At 52.3% G+C, this 16,482-nt stretch overlaps 1 protein-coding gene across 1 annotated transcript in view; it reads right to left on the bottom strand.

Annotated features, from left to right (window-relative positions):
* LOC138285660 (leucyl-cystinyl aminopeptidase-like) overlaps positions 1 to 4,657 on the bottom strand; it is a 289,598-nt gene extending 284,941 nt beyond the window's left edge. Inside the window, exon 1 of the mRNA XM_069225912.1 lies at positions 4,136 to 4,657. Coding sequence (XP_069082013.1) covers positions 4,136 to 4,154 — 19 coding nt within the window. The 5' untranslated portion in view covers positions 4,155 to 4,657. The remainder of the gene's footprint in view (positions 1 to 4,135) is intronic.
* Between the last annotated feature and the right edge of the window lie 11,825 nt (positions 4,658 to 16,482).

The following is a 16,482-nucleotide window of genomic DNA, read 5'->3' as shown; positions in this document are numbered from 1 at the left end:
TTCTACCCCCTGTCCACATGGTTCGTGTTCCAGAATGTTACTACAGTGCCAGCATGCCAACACAGGGCAGAAGCGTGCAGACATCACAGCCCACCAAGACACACACTTGTCACCACCCAGCAGTGGGTGTCTTTTTTTCACCTGGGATTGAGGCCTGATCTAGCAAGGAGTAGGGAAGGAGAGCAAGAGAGAGAAACGCATCCCTCCATCTCCAAGAGAGATGGCTCAACCATAGCTAGTAGGCGTTTGTTGCAACCAAGGTTCTGGAGCTGCCACCCAGCTGGTCTGCCTGTTAGCACCAAACAGCTTTGAGGCCAAGCAGATCCCACTGTGGTCTCAGATATTCAGACCATAAAGGGAGCTATACACATGTTGCTGTGTCGACTGGAAATGCGCCGCAGGTTTATAGTCACAGACCTACTAGTTTTCAGCCTTCAGAGTCGAGGGTGAAGGCCTGCAAGCCGATCTCAAAGTAGGTCAGGAAAGTCCCTGAATGGTCCCATTCGTCTCCCCTTCATTTGCTTAAGCGCTATACTGTGTGCCTGCTGGTGGATCAGCAAATAATTTACACAGAAAATGGTTAAATTACTGTAATGTTCTAAAAAGAATCCATTTTACTCTTCCACCAAAAAAATCTAATAGCCATTTTAGGTGGCAATATTAATCTGATCGAGGACGACCCACTTTTCTGAACGTGTGGTTCTTTCTGTTACCGCGTGACGTTCATCCGGTGTGTTATTATAGGCCAGGCCCTGGGGAGTATTGGTTAGGAGACGTGAGGGGGCGTGCCGTGCCCCTCTTAACACTCATCACAATAGAGAGCAGCTCCTTTCAACCTTGACCCGTGTCAAAGAGACTGTCCAGCTGTGCGGGCGTCACGCTGCCTGTGGTGTGGGTGTTTTCCTCGGCAGCAGTGGTATAGAAATCAACAGAGCTTACAACACAGTGGTTTTATTTTAGTAATAAACTAAAGAATACAAAGCGGGAGCAAATAACAACGAAATTATATACTCTCCAGCAAAGCGCAACCTTGTGCTTATAACAAAAAGTTGCTATTTCGTCATTCTCAAAAACTCCCTCAACACTGTAGCAATGCAGCCGCAATTCCGTTGTTTACCCATCTGCCACTCAATGCAGTTCAAAGGCGAACAAAGCGTCCATGTTAGCCCCTCGATACACAGAGCGATGTGGTCCACAATTCACTCGTTGCAATCCTTAAATGGAGTAGCATGCTCTAAAAAGCGAGGACTTAACTGTGTGTATTCAGACATCATTTTTCATTACACAGAACTGCTGGGAAATGTATAGTTATACCCTACCTTTTTTACTGATACACAATTTAAACGTTAATATTCGTATGTCTTGATTGGATGGCTAGAAACCACAGGATTTACAACATCAGAGAGGCTTCAAATTGACATGAAACAGAAAACTAGGCCTGGGTGAATAATTATCTTAAGCTGGGTTTAAAACACGACTGAACGGTTGATCAGCCATAACACGAAGTGGGTGGCAGTCGGCGCTTTATTGAAGCTTTGGTAGCTTTAATTTTCTGGGTTGAAAAGTGGTGTGCACTTTACACCCTGGGATGAGAATTCATCAACATGTAAAGAAGGTGCAGGTTCAATTTATATTCGGATGTCTAGACACTAAAACACTAAGGCCCTCATTACAGCCTCAGCGGTCTTCACAGAGGCTGTGGGCGCCAGAATACAGCCAGTGCTGGCGTTATTTCTGGCTCCCTATTTCGACTTTTCTGCTGGGCCAGCGGACGGTAACAGCGTTACCGTCCGCTGGCCCAGCGGAAAAGTCACATCAACATTGCTGCCGGCTGGTAATAGAGCCGGCGGCAATGCTGATGTGCAGCAGGCGCAGTAGCACCTGTCACGCATTTCACTGCCTGACATTCAGGCAGTGAAATGCGTGATGGGGCTATGCCTGGGGGCCCCTGCACTGCCCATGCCAAGCGCATGGGCACCCCAAGTCCCTCTTACTGCCAGCCTTTCCATGGCGGTGTTTACCGCCGTGGCCAGGCTGGCGGTCGGGGACTCATAATCCCCAGGGGCTGGCAGTATGGCCGTGGCTATTGAGCCACGGTCATAATAGCTGGCAGAACACCGCCAGCCGCAAGGGTCGTAATGAGGCCCTAAAAACTTTCAGCACCTGAAGGTGGGGACATTCAGATGTAGTCGTGCTTCACGTTATAGTTCGAAGTGCCAGAATGCAAACATAAAACGTGGACTAAATGAGCTACTCGATGATGACATTAGAAAACCTGGGTGCCCTGGAACGGACGCGTTCTTTTGTGGCACTTGACAGCTTAACATATGTAATTAAGATGCGAGGGGAAGTCCTGTTACCGCTCAGTTCTTTGAAGTAACTCTCTAGGCTGAAAACTCAGCGAACGTGACGAGACTTTTGGTAATGTGTTCTGCAGAAGAGGTAGCTTCCTACGTGTCTTGTGCAGGTGCCACCTGCCGGCCAAAGTCTGCCAGGCCGTGAAATGGACCACCACATGGGTGGTCTTTTGTGTTTCGAAGGTAAAAGGTCAAATGCCTCGGGGACACGGCTGTGAAGCAGCATGTCCTCTACGGGACTAAAACGCACAACGTCAAAATAAGGTCAGTGAAAGGGCGCGGTGCTGACTTTCAGGAGAAGAAAAAAAAAACAGTCGATCGACGTGATCTGATGGGGCATTATGGCTGGATTCTCTGCATTTACCTCGATGGCTTACGATGCACTGGACAATTTGCAACAGAACTTGTGAATGTTACTAAAGAGCGGCCAGGACAGCCGAGAACAGTCACTTTGGGATTAGCCAAACAATGTGGAGATAAGTGAGCACATGCCTTCTTACTCGTGTTCAACTGACAGTCTCACTAGGGTGTGCGGCAGGTAGCCATTACTTTAAAAGAAGCTCCCTTTATTAATACTCCGACTCATACAGACCCTGTGCGAGCCCTACGGAACCATACACATGCACAGAACATACGCATCCGCCTATTTACAGAATGTTCCTTTTAGTCCGTCTTCATTGTGACTAGCCTTTATTTTGGTTTGACTTGTTTGTTTCTTGTTCACGCTGTTTCTGGTTTCCTACTCTTATTTGCATCGGACGGCACTCGCCAACTCGGGGTATATAATCGAATCCCCGAGGTCTTAAAATGGTATAAAGATGCTTAACCTTCAAGCCTCTCGGACGCACCTACATTTCTGCTGCGCCTCATTTCCCAATGGAGGTGCTGAAGAACATTAGCACCAGAATAAAGGGCCTGCCCCAAGTGGGCCCACGTGAGTGCCATCTTCTGCCAGGCCTGGCGTCTCAGCAAACTACAATGAGTATTATGGGGCATCTGGTTTTGTAGTTTCAGGGTTTACGTCATAACTGAGAACTACGAGGCAGGGCTGTCTTTAATGCCAAATACAGTTAGAAAGAAAACAATAGTTATGGCTGACTGAAGATGACGACGCGGGGCCATTTAAAAGTTGCGTGACAGTGCGATGGGATGATTCATCCCAACATAACAAAACCCACCAATTCACACTCAATATTCCGCCACCCCGAGACAGCCGTCAGCGCCATAACTACTAAGAGCCTTGCCACGTGCGATATCTTTCGGTACTGTGCTTGTAACTGCACAATGGCACCATGGTTTTTTCTTTTTTAATAACATGAGATTGCCTGACAAGAAGCATGTGGCATTATTTATAATCGTAAAACCCGAAACTACAAGTCCCAGATTGCCAAGCGCTCTCAAACCATCAGACTCCTTTAAAGATTTAACAAAAAACTACATGGAGGACTAGCTGACGGTATACATATCAGTCCCCGAGAAACGTCACGATTGTCCCCGCACTGCATTCAAGACGCCAGGGCAAGACATTTACTCCCACAATGCAAAGGATCAGGAGAATTGTAATTGATGTGCATTTACGCTACCAAAATGCTCAACTGATTTGCTGGAGCAACGGTTTAGTTGGAGGCCAGCAGTAGCAACACATGCAAAGCAGCCATGTGTGCGAAAGTAAAAGCCCCTCTCTTGCGCTCAGGGGCAACACGGCGGTGGGCCCGCAGTGCCTGGGATCAGCCGCCCCGTCCCCCACTGACACACACACCAGCCTTGCTCGCACTCACCGTGGTTGAAGCTCTCCATGCTCAGAGAATTTCCGGATCGCCCAAGTCCAATCTACTTCGTCAGAGGAACCAGATGTAAACACAAGAGGAAACCTACACAATCATCTACCAAAACCCACTTGACAGTGACAGCAGCAAGGCACGATGGAGGAGCCGCTTCTGTGTCCCAGCCGACCAGTGCCTGGGACGGGCGCGGCCCGTCAGTGCCTCCCTGCGCTCCCCGGAGGACTGGCTATGATGGCCGCCTCGGCGCCCTGTGCTAACACTGGGCTGGGGCCTGCCTCTCCCCTGCCCGGCCGTCTCCGCCTGCCAGCGCCGAGGATCACTCTCTGCTGCTGTTGCCTGTGCCTCTGCGTGCAGCTTCTGTTGTTTAGCCTGTCTCTAGCCGGCAGGAGGGTGCAGCGCCCCCGCCGGGCGCCTGTGAGTTGAACAAGCGTAGCCTGCTGGGCTGGTCCAGTTCAAACGCTGAGGCTTAGGGATCAAAATATCCACGGTGGTTCCATTTCCGTGCTTTTTTGACAGTCATATAGTGGAGCAGATGTCAGACCCGCTGAAGAGTTGAAAGAGACATTACATTTGTTTAATAAAATTAGACATTATTTTTGCAGATCGTGAAAGATAAACACCCTTTGCCAGCTTTTCCGATTTTGCAAACCGGTTTTGCTCTCTGCGTCATGAATACCCCCTTTTAGGGGAGTCCAGACCACGTGAAACAAGGAGCCCCACTGCTAAAAAGTCTGTGACGGAGAACCCCCTCTGTCTAAATGCCATATCCATGACATCAAAGGCAGAAGCTCCCCCAGAAGGGAGGAAGAGTAGAAGAGCCTGGAGAGTGAGGAACGTTTCATAGTGAATGAAAGTGCCAGGTAAGTAATGGAGCTGGGCAAGCCAACAAATCTACAAGGTGAGCCAAACCAAGGCTGGCTTGGATCTAGGAGTTTGTGCACGAGCCGAGCGGAGCTATGGAAATATTTGGCAAGTAAATCATGCAACAAACATCATGTAAAAATATGATAAAGGGTCTGATTACGACCTTGGCGGAGAGGATTACTACATCACAAATGTGACGGATATCCCGTCAGCTGTATTAGAAGTTCCATAGGATATAATAGAACTTGTAATAAGGCTGGTGGGATATCCGTCACGTTTGTGATAGAGTAATCCGCTCCTCCAAGGTCGTAATCAGGCCCAAAGTCTCTGCAAGCAACCATAATAGACAGGGTAATCCAATATTCCCCCAAGAACTGGATACTTAGAATTCTAATGTAACAAATGTTCAAGAAGGACTCATTTTGATAATTAACTAAATATAGGTGAATATCAACATTTAGGCCCTCATTACAACCCTGGCGGTCGGTGTTAAAGCAGCGGTAATACCGGCAACAGGCTGGCGGGAAAAAAAATGGAATCACAACCATGGCGGAAACCGCCAACATAGACAGCCACTCTAACACTCCGACCGCCACGGCGGTAGAAACAAACACCACGGCGGTAAGTGCCAACAGACAGGCGGAACACAAGGTTCCGCCCACTGTATTACAACACGCCTATCCGCCACCTTTTCCGGGGCGGTACCAACACTATCAAAAGCATGGCGGAAACAGGACTTGGTAGGGAAATCACTCACTTCTCGACACCCAACGAGGCACCAGGACGCCATGGAGCCCGAACTACAGGTCCTGCCAATGCTGGTCTTCCTCCTCTTGTATCGGGAGCAGAAAAGACGCCATTGACGACCACAGTGAGTACTGCACCTACAACACAGGGTAGGGGGGAAAGGAAAAGAGAGTGACACACACACGCAACACCCCCACCCACAACACCATACACACAAATACATGCAGCAACATTACATATACACCCCTTCACCCCCTGGAAGAATGCAAGGATAAAAGTAAATGATTGTAACAAGTGTAATCAATAAAAATCAGATAGGGCAATTTAAAAAATCAGTATATACAAATATGTACACCAACTACACAAATCCAGATATCAATCAAATCATTGTCCGTGTATCAGTGTCCCAAAATGCATGGGCGAAGCCCACACAAGATACCTGACTCAAAACGGAGAGAACACTGCAGGGGCATCAGATGGAAAATAAACAGGCACCTCAGGGGAAAGGGGAGGGGGGGCACCTCAGCCAGATGAACAGACAATGCCACTGCTCCACGAGGGGGCTCCATGCCCACTGATTGGTCCTGGGGAGTGCAAAGCCACAGTCTCTCAAGTCTCTCCAGTGGGTGGTTTTCCCACTGCTGTATCCTGAGGAGTGCAAAGCCACAGTCTCTCAAGTCTTTCCAGTGGGTGGTTTGCCCACTGCTGTATCCTGGGGAGTGCAAAGCCACAGTCTCTCAAGTGGATAACAGTCTCCACTGGTTCTGGAGGGGGCTTTGTGCCCAGAGTGCTTCATCCTGCCAAGGACTGAGGTAGTGGATAACAGTCTCCACTGGTTCTGGAGGGGGCTTTGTGCCCAGAGTGCTTCATCCTGCCAAGGACTGAGATAGTGGATGTGAATCTCCACTGGTTCTGGAGGGGGCTTGGTGCCCAGAGTTCTTCATCCTGCCAAGGACTGGGGTAGTGGATGTCAATCTCCACTGGTTCTGTAGGGTGCTTTGTGCCCAAAGTGCTTCATCCTGCCAAGGTCTGAGGTGGTGGATGTCATTCTCCACTGGTTCTGGAGGGGGCTTGGTGCCCAGAGTGCTTCATCCTGCCAAGGACTGAGGTAGTGGATGTGAATCTCCACTGGTTCTGGAGGGGGCTTGGTGCCCAGAGTGCTTCATCCTGCCAAGGACTGGGGTAGTGGATGTCATTCTCCACTGGTTCTGGAGGGGGCTTGGTGCCCAGAGTGCTTCACAAGCAGTGTGGCAGGTCCCATTCCCTCACCTGGGTGTGTGTGCCACGAGATTGCCTGGGAACAGGTAGCATGATATGCCATGGAGGCAGAGACACATTCCACCCTGCTGTGACTTTGCCTGCCACCTGCAGGTACAAACAGTGCTGGGAGTCATGCCTCATGGAGGCTGGGCAGGGTCCAGGACATCTCCTGCAGCCTCGGATGGCTGCCCACTGGGGATGATTGCCATGTCAGCTGTGGTGGCACTGTCTGAGCACGTCGCGGGGCTGGTGGCGGTGGTTGTGGCGGTGTCTGTGGTGGAGGTGCTGGCAGTGGTGCATGTGTCTGCACCTGTTGAGGGACACAACAGGACGTCTCCTGCAGTCTCGGACGGTTGCCCACTGGGAATGATGCTGGGGACTGTTGCTGAGGCAGCAGACGTGCAGGTGGCGGTGCAGGTGGCAGTGTCCACCGCCGTACAGGTTGATGTTGTGGTTGACAGAAGGGGTAACTCTGGTCCCTCAGCCGGAGCCACCGTTCCCTGTCCTGACCTGCTGTTCGGCTTGTGTCCCTTCCCCACCTTTGATGTTGCTGCTGGTGTCTTGCCACTGTCCCTTTTTGGTTTGGAGGAGCCCTTGCTTGCTGGTAGGTGCGGCTTCTCACTCCGGCATGTGGGCACCTTCTTCACCTTGGCAGGTGGTGGAATGGCCTGCTTCTTGGCCTCGCTAGGTGGCACACTGGCAGCCCTGATGGGTGGCGCCCGCGACGAGACCGGAGTTGCTGGGACCACTGTGCTTGAGGATTTGGTGGCTGAGGTGCTGGGCTGGAACCTGGACAGCCTGGCCCTAGGGGAAGGACGGGGGTGGGGGGTGTAGGGAAGATGTCAATGTTAGCCACGAAAAGTTTCTTAGACACACTGGGACGGGAAGATGGAGGGGGTTTGGGAGTGGAGGAAGAGGTAGTGGTTGTAGGAGGTGTACGTTAGCTGAATTTGGGTGAAGGTGCATGGGCCGGAGGCTGTTGTGAGGTGATTGGCTGTTGGGTGGGTGTGTACCTGAGTTTGTGTAGTTTGGGAGGAGGGCTCACAGACACACTGGGAGAGGGCACAGGGGATGTGTGAATGGTAGTGGTGGTGGTGAGTGCACATGAGCGGTGTGTGGTGATGGGCGTGCTGGTGATGGAGGTAGTGGCTGAGGATGTAGTGCATGCAGGTGTGAGTGGTGACGAGACAGAGAGGGAGGAGGAGGATGTGGAGGAGGGGAACACAGTGGAGGCAGTGGATGTTGCTGTGTCTGCATCGGGATGGTGCTTATGTGAGTGCCTGTGGGATGTGTGGTGCTTATGTTTCCCATGTCCACTCTTGTGTGTTGATGAGTGTGCTTGCTGGTCTGATGGTGTGCTTGGGATAGGCTGAGGTACAGGGGATTGGGTCTGGGTGGAGGAAGTTGGAGGGGGAGGCTGGACACAGGGACAATGGCTGCCATCAGTGCTGAGGCCAGAGCCGGAAATGCTCTCTGATGGGCCGCCTGGCCAGAATAAATGCCCTACAGGTATGCATTTGTTTGCTGCAAATGCCTCTCAACACCCTGGATGGAATTCAAAATGGTAGATTGCCCAACAGTGAGGGATCTCAGGAGGTCAATAGCCTCCTCACTTAGGGCAGCAGGCCTGACTGGGGCAGGGGCAGAGGTGCCTGGGGCGAAGGAGATGCCCACCCTCCTGCGTGAGCAGGCATGGGAAACATGCTGAGGAGCTGCTGGGAGGGCGGTGCTGGTAGGGGGGGGTGGCGGCTGTACCTGTTGATGCGGTGGGCACAGAGGTGCCCACCACCGCAAGGGAGCTCCCATTAGAGGAGGAGTCGCTGTCGCTGGTGTATGCTCCTGTCCCCGTCGTGGAGCTCCCCTCGCCCTCCGTCCCACTGGTGCCTTCAAACTCTGTTACTCACCCTCCAGGGCCATGTGGGATGCAGCTCCCTCCTGCTCCGGTGCCACTGCTCCTCCGCCAGATGATGCTAATGCACGCAAGAACAGGGTGACAAAACAAAAAGTGGGGAGAAAGACAGAAGAGACACATGGTCAGTGCATGCAACACCACTACCGTTGGCAGACACAACACACAGGGAGCAGCCCTATGCACTAAGCCATGCACTAACAGTGCAGGGGAAAAGCACATGCCCAAGGGGGACTCTGTTTAGACCCATTTCATGCACAGCTGGTACCCATGTGAGCCTGACTAGGTATAGAGGGCAAATACCACCTTTGGGGTTGGAGTGGGAATGAGGCTGCAAAACAATGGATCTACCTTTGCGCGTTTACCCTGTCCTAGGGGAACCCACAGGCCACCACCCCCACCCAGACACCTCGTGAAGCGCGCAGAGTCAGCTGAATGACAGTGTACTCACCCCCTTGTGGCTGCTGTGATGCCCTCAAGCGCCCATCCATCTCCGGATAAGCCACCGCCAGAATCCGGTACATCAGGGGGGGGTCATGGTGCGACGGGCACCCCTTCCATGTTGGGAGGCCATCCCCAGCTGGGCCTCTGCCGTCTTCTTGCTTCAGTGGCACAGGTCCTCCCATCTTATCCGGCAGTGGGTGCTCCGTCTATGGTAGACCCCCAGTGTCCCCACTCCCTTGGTGATGGCACGCCAAACACCCCTTTTCTGGTGGGTGCTGACCTAGAAGAAAAGTGAAGTTATAATGAATGTTACTCTCCCGTACAGTTCTTCTGTAAAACCTCCCACCCTGGCCCAGACATACATACACACACACTATCCTCACATGCTGGCCTCTCCCTCCCCTTACATCCACGACACTCCATACAATCATGTGCCATCCACTATGCTCACAGTGTACTCACCTGTTTGTCTAGAGGACCGTACAGTTGCGTGTACTGGGGAAGGACCCCATCCACTAGTTTTTCAATCTCCTCCGAAGTGAAGGCAGGGTCCTTTCCCCAGACACTGTAGCCATTGTCGCTTCCAGACACAGGTCACAGCAGCACTTGCAGTGTAGGTCCTCTCCTGTTGAAGGTCTGGTATCAAGTGAGGGAACAGATAGAAAATGGCGGTCACGTCCACGGCAGTGCGTACCGTCTCCGCCGGCGTACATCGTCATTGGCTCCTGGAACCCATAGGGCCCAATGTTAACCAATGCTGAATTGCGCTGCGGTCCTCAACGCCAGCGCAGTTACCTAATTTCCCCTTGTCCCACCTTACAGGTCAGGCAGCTGCCATTTCAGGGGGCCACATGGCAGGCCAAATAAGTGCCTCACACCTATTTAGGCCAGGAATATGGGCAGACAAAGGCACATAGAGAAAATTTAACGTTTTTGCAAAACAGCCTTGTGACACCTAAGTGTTGTATGACCCTCTGCTCACTGTTCTCCTCCATAGGGCACGTACGCTGGGGCAGGTGATGAGATGGCGGCATCCTACGGTGTACAGACCCCTGGTGGACCTGTCAACAATGGAAGAGCAGACACATCATTATCACTTACAGACTTGATTGTGCAACAATCCAGGAACTGTGTGCCGAGTTGGAGCCTGACCTGATGTCAGCTATCCGCCATCCCACAGGAATCCCCCCTCTAGTGCAGGTCCTGTCTGTACTCCATTTCCTGGCCAGTGGGTCTTTTCAAACAACAGTAGCCATGGCATCAGGGATGTCCCAGCCAATGTTCTCTAACGTGTTGTCCAGAGTGTTGTCTGCCCTGCTGAAACACATGCACAGCTACATCGTTTTTCCTTAAGTGGAGGATTTGCCAACAGCGAAAGGTGAATTCTATGCCCTGGGACATATCCCCAACACCATTGGTGCCATTGATGGTACACATGTGGCATTTGTCCCCCCCCCCACAGGAATGAACAGGTGTACAGAAACCAAAAGAGCTACCATTCTATGAATGTGCAGATGGTGTGTTTGGCAGACCAGTACATCTCCCATGTGAATGCCAAGTATCCTGGCTCAGTGCATGATGCTTAGATTTTGAGGAATAGCAGCATCCCTTATGTGAAGGGGCAACTACAGAGGCACCTTGTGTGACTAATAGTTGAGGCTAGGGTCCCCACACAGTTTCATTTGCTATCTGGGTATGGGAGATTCCCTAATGTTTGGAGGATGTCTAACAGTTGTCCCTCGATATTTACAGGTGACTCTGGTTACCCCAACCTGTCATGGCTACTGACCGCAGTGAGGAATCCCAGGACAAGGGCAGAGGAACGCTACAATGAGGCACATGGGTGAACTAGGAGGATAATCGAGCGCACCTTTGGCCTCCCGAAGGCCAGATTCTGGTGCCTCCATCTGACGGGTGGCTCCCTATACTACTCACCGAAGAAGGTGTGCCAGATCATCGTCTCCTGCTGTATGTTGCACAACCTGGCTTTGCGACAGCAGGTGCCTTTTCTGCAGGAGGATGGGCCTGCTGCTGGTCTTGTGGCAGCTGTGGAGCCTGTGGACAGTGAAGATGAGGAGGCAGAAGAAGAAGAAGATTTAGACAACCGAAACAACATCATCATGCAATACTTCCAGTGAGACACAGGTAAGAAGATGGAACTGCTTCCCACATCTCATACTATTGTAGGACCTAGCATAAGTCTGCCTTTTTACCTCTGTGTATGGACCCTGACGTGTCACTTTGGCTTTCCATTTCACAGATCTAGGTCCCAATTTGTGCCCTCTGCTATGTTTGCTCCTGGCCTACAGCTGTGTAACATTGGTATGTGAACAAGTACATTGACATTGCTATATTCCAGAGATTTTGAAATTACACATTTGTGAAAGCACAGACTGACTCCAGATTTCTTGGTGATTCAAGGGTGTTTATTTCTGTGCAAATAAGTGGAGGGGGGTGTGAAATGGGCTGGGGTGATCGTGGAGGAATGTCCATGGCAGAGTCCAGTCTCTTGGTCTCAATGGTGCATTGTCCAATGGGGCATAGAAAGTGGAGCTATGGCAGTTTAAGGTGGACAGGGTGACAAAGTGGGACAGAAGGGTGACATTCAGGAGGGTCTTATTTCCTGGCGGGCATCTTGGCAATGTTCTCTGTCTTGTTCCTGGATCTCAGGGACCGTTTGCAGGTTGGTTCTCCTTCTGCAGGGGGTGGGGTGCTGGTGGCCTGTTAGTCCTGTGGCGGTGCCTCCTGTCCACTAGCGCCGGCGGAGGTGGAGGGCTGTTCATCGTCCAGGCTAGTGTCAGGGGCCCGTTGGTGTGCCACTGTGTCCCTCATGGTGTTGACAAGGTCTGCCAGCACCCCTACAATGGTAACCAGGGTGGTGTTAATGGACTTCAAGTCCTCCCTTATCCCCAGGTAGTGTTCCTCCTGCAGCTGCTGGGTCTCCCGAAACTTGGCCAGTACCGTGCCCATGGTCTCCTGGGAATGGTGGTATGCTCCCAGGATGTTGGAGAGTGTCGGTTCCCTGGGCCTGTCCTCTCCCTGTTGCACAGCAGTCCTCCCAGCTTCCCTGTTATCCTGTGCCTCTGCCCCTGAACCATGCGCCCACTGCCACTGACCCCAGGCCCCTGATTTTCTTGAGTTGGTGGGTTTGCCTGGGTTCCCAGTAGTGATGGACACACTGCTGATTGACGTGTCCTGGGGACAGAGGGATGGGCCCGCTGGGTGGGTGCTGTGGTGGTGTTTCTTGGTGGGGAGGTTCAGTGGTGGTTTGGGACTGTGTCAGGGAAACTGACTATCCAGAGGTCCCTGATGGGCTGGGCTGGTCATCTTCATCCAGGCGTGCAGAGCTTCTGTCATCACTGTGGGCCTCTTCTGTGGGGGGACTGGATATGTCTGGCACCTCCTGTCCGGTGACATTGGGTAGGGTTCCTGTTGGGGTGTAAATGCATACTTTTAGTATCTGTGTGTGTCATCTTGTGCATTGGGTGAGGTACCCTCTACCCCTGTGCTTGCATCAGTGTGTTAGCCCTTTTGTGATAGTTGGTTTGGGGACTGTGTGGACATTCTTTGGTGATGGTGGTCCATGCATAGGTGTTGCATGCAGGGCCTTGGTATTGAGATGTGTGGGTTGTGATAGTGGGACATATGTGAGATGATGGAGTGATGGGAGTGAGGGTAATGGTGGGGGTATGTGATGGCATGCAGGTGGGGTGGGGGGGATAAAGTAGTTAAGATATGACTTACCAGAGTCCAGTCCTCCTGCTACTCCTGCAAGGCCCTCAGGATGCAGTATTGCCAAGACTTGCTCCTCCCATGTTGTTAGTTGTGGGGGAGGAGGTGGGGGTCCACCGCCAGTCCACTGTACAGCAATCTGGTGTCTGGATGCCACGTAACGCACCTTCCCCTGTAGGTCGTTCCACCTCTTCCTGATGTCATCCCGTGTTCTTGGATGCTGTCCCACTACATTGACCCTGTCGATGATTCTCCGCCATAGCTCCATCTTCCTCGCAATGGATGTGTGCTGCACCTGTGATCCGAACAGCTGTGGCTCTACCCGGATGATTTCCTCCACCATGACCCTGAGCTCCTCCTCAGAAAACCTGGGGTGTCTTTGAGGTGCCATGATGTGGTGTGGGTGATGTGTGAGGTGCTGTCTGTTGTGATGTGTGAGGTTGATGTGTTGGTGTGTGTTGTTTGAGGTGCATGGACGTTGTATAAGTGATGGTGTTGTGTGTCTGTGGATGCTGGTGTTGTGTTTGCTAATCTCTCTCTCTGGCCTTCTTCAAAAGTTTATGTTGTAAGTGTTTGTGGGTAATGTGGGTGTGTGTTTTATAGTGTTGTGAGTGTGTGGGTGTGGTGTGTGTATGTGTATCAGGTGTGTGTATTTGGAATTGTCCAATGTGGTTTTGTTTTGTAAGTGTGTGTGTATTTTGAGCGTGGCGGTGTGTACCGCAAATGGATTTACTGCGGTTGAAAGACTGCTGCGTTGATTCGTGGGTCATGATAGTGTATTCTTGTTGGCGCGACGGTGTCGGTTTTGGTATTGCCAGCTTTTCACTGACCTTTGGTGTGGCGGACTTGTGTGGGTGTCTGTATTGTGGCGGATTCCGAGATGTGGGTCGTAATACCTGTAGCGGAATTCTGCCGCTGCAACGGTATGTTGGTGGCCTTCAGCATGGCGGAAAGCGGGATTTACTGCCAGGATTGTAACGAGGGCCTTAATGTTCTAGTCCAAACGTGAACTTCAAATATAGAATCGGTCCATGCTTGAACTGAACATTTGTTACAAAGGGGGTCATTCTGACCCTGGCGGTAGACTACCGGCAGGCCAACGACCGCGGATGCACCGCCAACAGGCTGGCGGTGCATCCATGGGCATACCGCCGCGGTCAGAAACGGAAAACCGGCGGTGTCCCGCCGGTTTCCCGCTGCCATGGGGATTCCGACCCCCTTACTGCCAGCCTGGCTCTGGCGGTTTTGACCGCCAGAACCTGGCTGGCGGTAACGGGTGTCACGGGGCCCCTGGGGGCCCCTGCAGTGCCCATGCCAGTGGCATGGGCACTGCAGGGGCCTCCGAACAGGGCCCCACCAAGATTTTCAGTGTCTGCCAAGCAGACACTGAAAATCGTGACGGGTGCAACTGCACCCGTCGCACCCCTTCCACTCCGCCGGCTCCATTCGGAGCCGGCATCCTCATGGAAGGGGGTTTCCCGCTGGGCTGGTGGGCGGCCTTCTGGCGGTCGCCCGCCAGCCCAGCGGGAAACTCAGAATTACCGCGGCGGTCTTCTGACCGTGCAGCGGTATTCTGACGGCGGGACTTTGGCGGCAAGTCAGAATGACCCCCAAAGTCTCTTCAAAGGCACATAGAAGCATTTCATGTTTGTAGATCAGATGATATCACCGCATTGAGAAGGATTTATGAAAAGTTATTTTTTTAAAACATGGACATAGAAACATTCCTGACCACTCCCCCTCCATCCCACCTACAATGGCATTAGTACCTTAAGACAGTATTTGCATCATGAGAAAGTATCTAAGGCCCTCATTATGACCCCGGCGGTGAGTGATAAACAGGCTGGAGGTAACTACCGTCAAATTATGACCATGGTAGTGATAACTCCCATAGACAGCCAATGTACCACACCAGCCACCAGGGCGGAAACAACACTCACCACAGAGGTAGCCGTCAACAGCCAGGCGGAAGACAGAGTACCGCCCACCATAATAAGACACTACAATCCCTCACATTTTCTAGGACGGTTACAATGCCATCAAAAGCCTGGCAGGAACGCATCACAGAAGTGAAAAGACTCCCCATCGGAGACACAGGGAAGAACAACGCTGCCATGGAACCCAAACTGCAAGTCTTTCGAAAGCTCTTCTACTTTATGCTCCAGCTGGAACACCAACGCCGACGAAGACGACGTGAGTACAGCCACCTAGCACACAAGGGAGGGTGGAAGGAAAACAAGAGTGACACACACACACACGCATGACACACACACCATACACACAACCAGCTGCAGAGGAAAAATTATTTGCACCTCATACATGGCAGAATAATTCAAGGACAACAAGAATGCACCAAGGTGAATGTAGTGATATCAACAGCTAATAAATAATCAAATTGTCTGTGAAACAGATATGTAGAAATGTACACAAAGGAACACTGACCAGTCCAAAGTACAAAGGGCCCGCATGGGCACAGGGCACAGTCCAAGGCCCAACTTGTATCCTGACTTAATCCGGATAGGACTCTGGAGGAGCATCAGTTTGCAAATGGGCAGGCACCTCAGGGATTTGGGGGGCACCTCAGCCGAAGTTGGGAACAAGCCCACTGGTTCTGGAGGGGGCTGCATGCCCATTTCTCTGTCCTGGGGAGTGCAAGGCCACAGTCTCTGGAGTGGGTGACTTTCACACTGGTTCTGGAGGGGGCTCCATGCCCATTTTTCTCTGCTGGAGAGGGCAAGGCCACAGTCTCCGGAGTGGGTGACTTTGCCACTGGTACTGGTGACAGATGGAGGTGCCTCCTGGGCAGCCTCTGCTGCTGGTGATGGCTGCACGTTGGTGGCAGATGGAGGTGCCTCCTGGGTGGCCTCTGTTGGTTGTGATGGCTGCAATTCCTCAGCTGGCAGTGGGGGCCCGTGACTACTGGTGGTGGTGGAGGTGTCACGCTGACAGCCTCCGCTGGAGTAGAGGGCTTCTTCCTCTCCATGACATGGGGCAAGGAATCCTTACCCTTCCTGGCAGGGGTTGATGGCTTCTTCCCCTTCCTGGCAGGTTGTACGTCTTCCTTAGCCTTCCGGGCAGAAGTCAAGGGCTTCTTCCCCTTTAAAGCATGACGTGCAGGTTCCTTCCTCTTCATGGCAGGGGGTGTGGGATCCTTCCCCTTTTTGGTTGGTAGAGTGGGATCCTTCAGTGACTTGCCACCACGACTCGGTGGTGCCACCACTGTCCGCGTGGACTGTTTGGCTGAAGTGCTGGGCTGGGTCGTTGGGACCCTGCTCTTACAGGCAGGACGGGGGACAGGGGGAGGGAAGAGGTCAAGTTGGGCAAGGAAAAGCTTCTTAGGGTCGGTGGGGCGGGAGGAGGGATGGGAGTAGAGGTTGAGGGAGTG

Source organism: Pleurodeles waltl, chromosome 1_1 (genome assembly GCF_031143425.1).
Source record: "Pleurodeles waltl isolate 20211129_DDA chromosome 1_1, aPleWal1.hap1.20221129, whole genome shotgun sequence".
NCBI classification, from domain to species: Eukaryota; Metazoa; Chordata; class Amphibia; order Caudata; family Salamandridae; genus Pleurodeles; species Pleurodeles waltl.
Note: the sequence above shows the minus strand (reverse complement) of the source record. Positions and strands in the feature narration are given on the sequence as shown.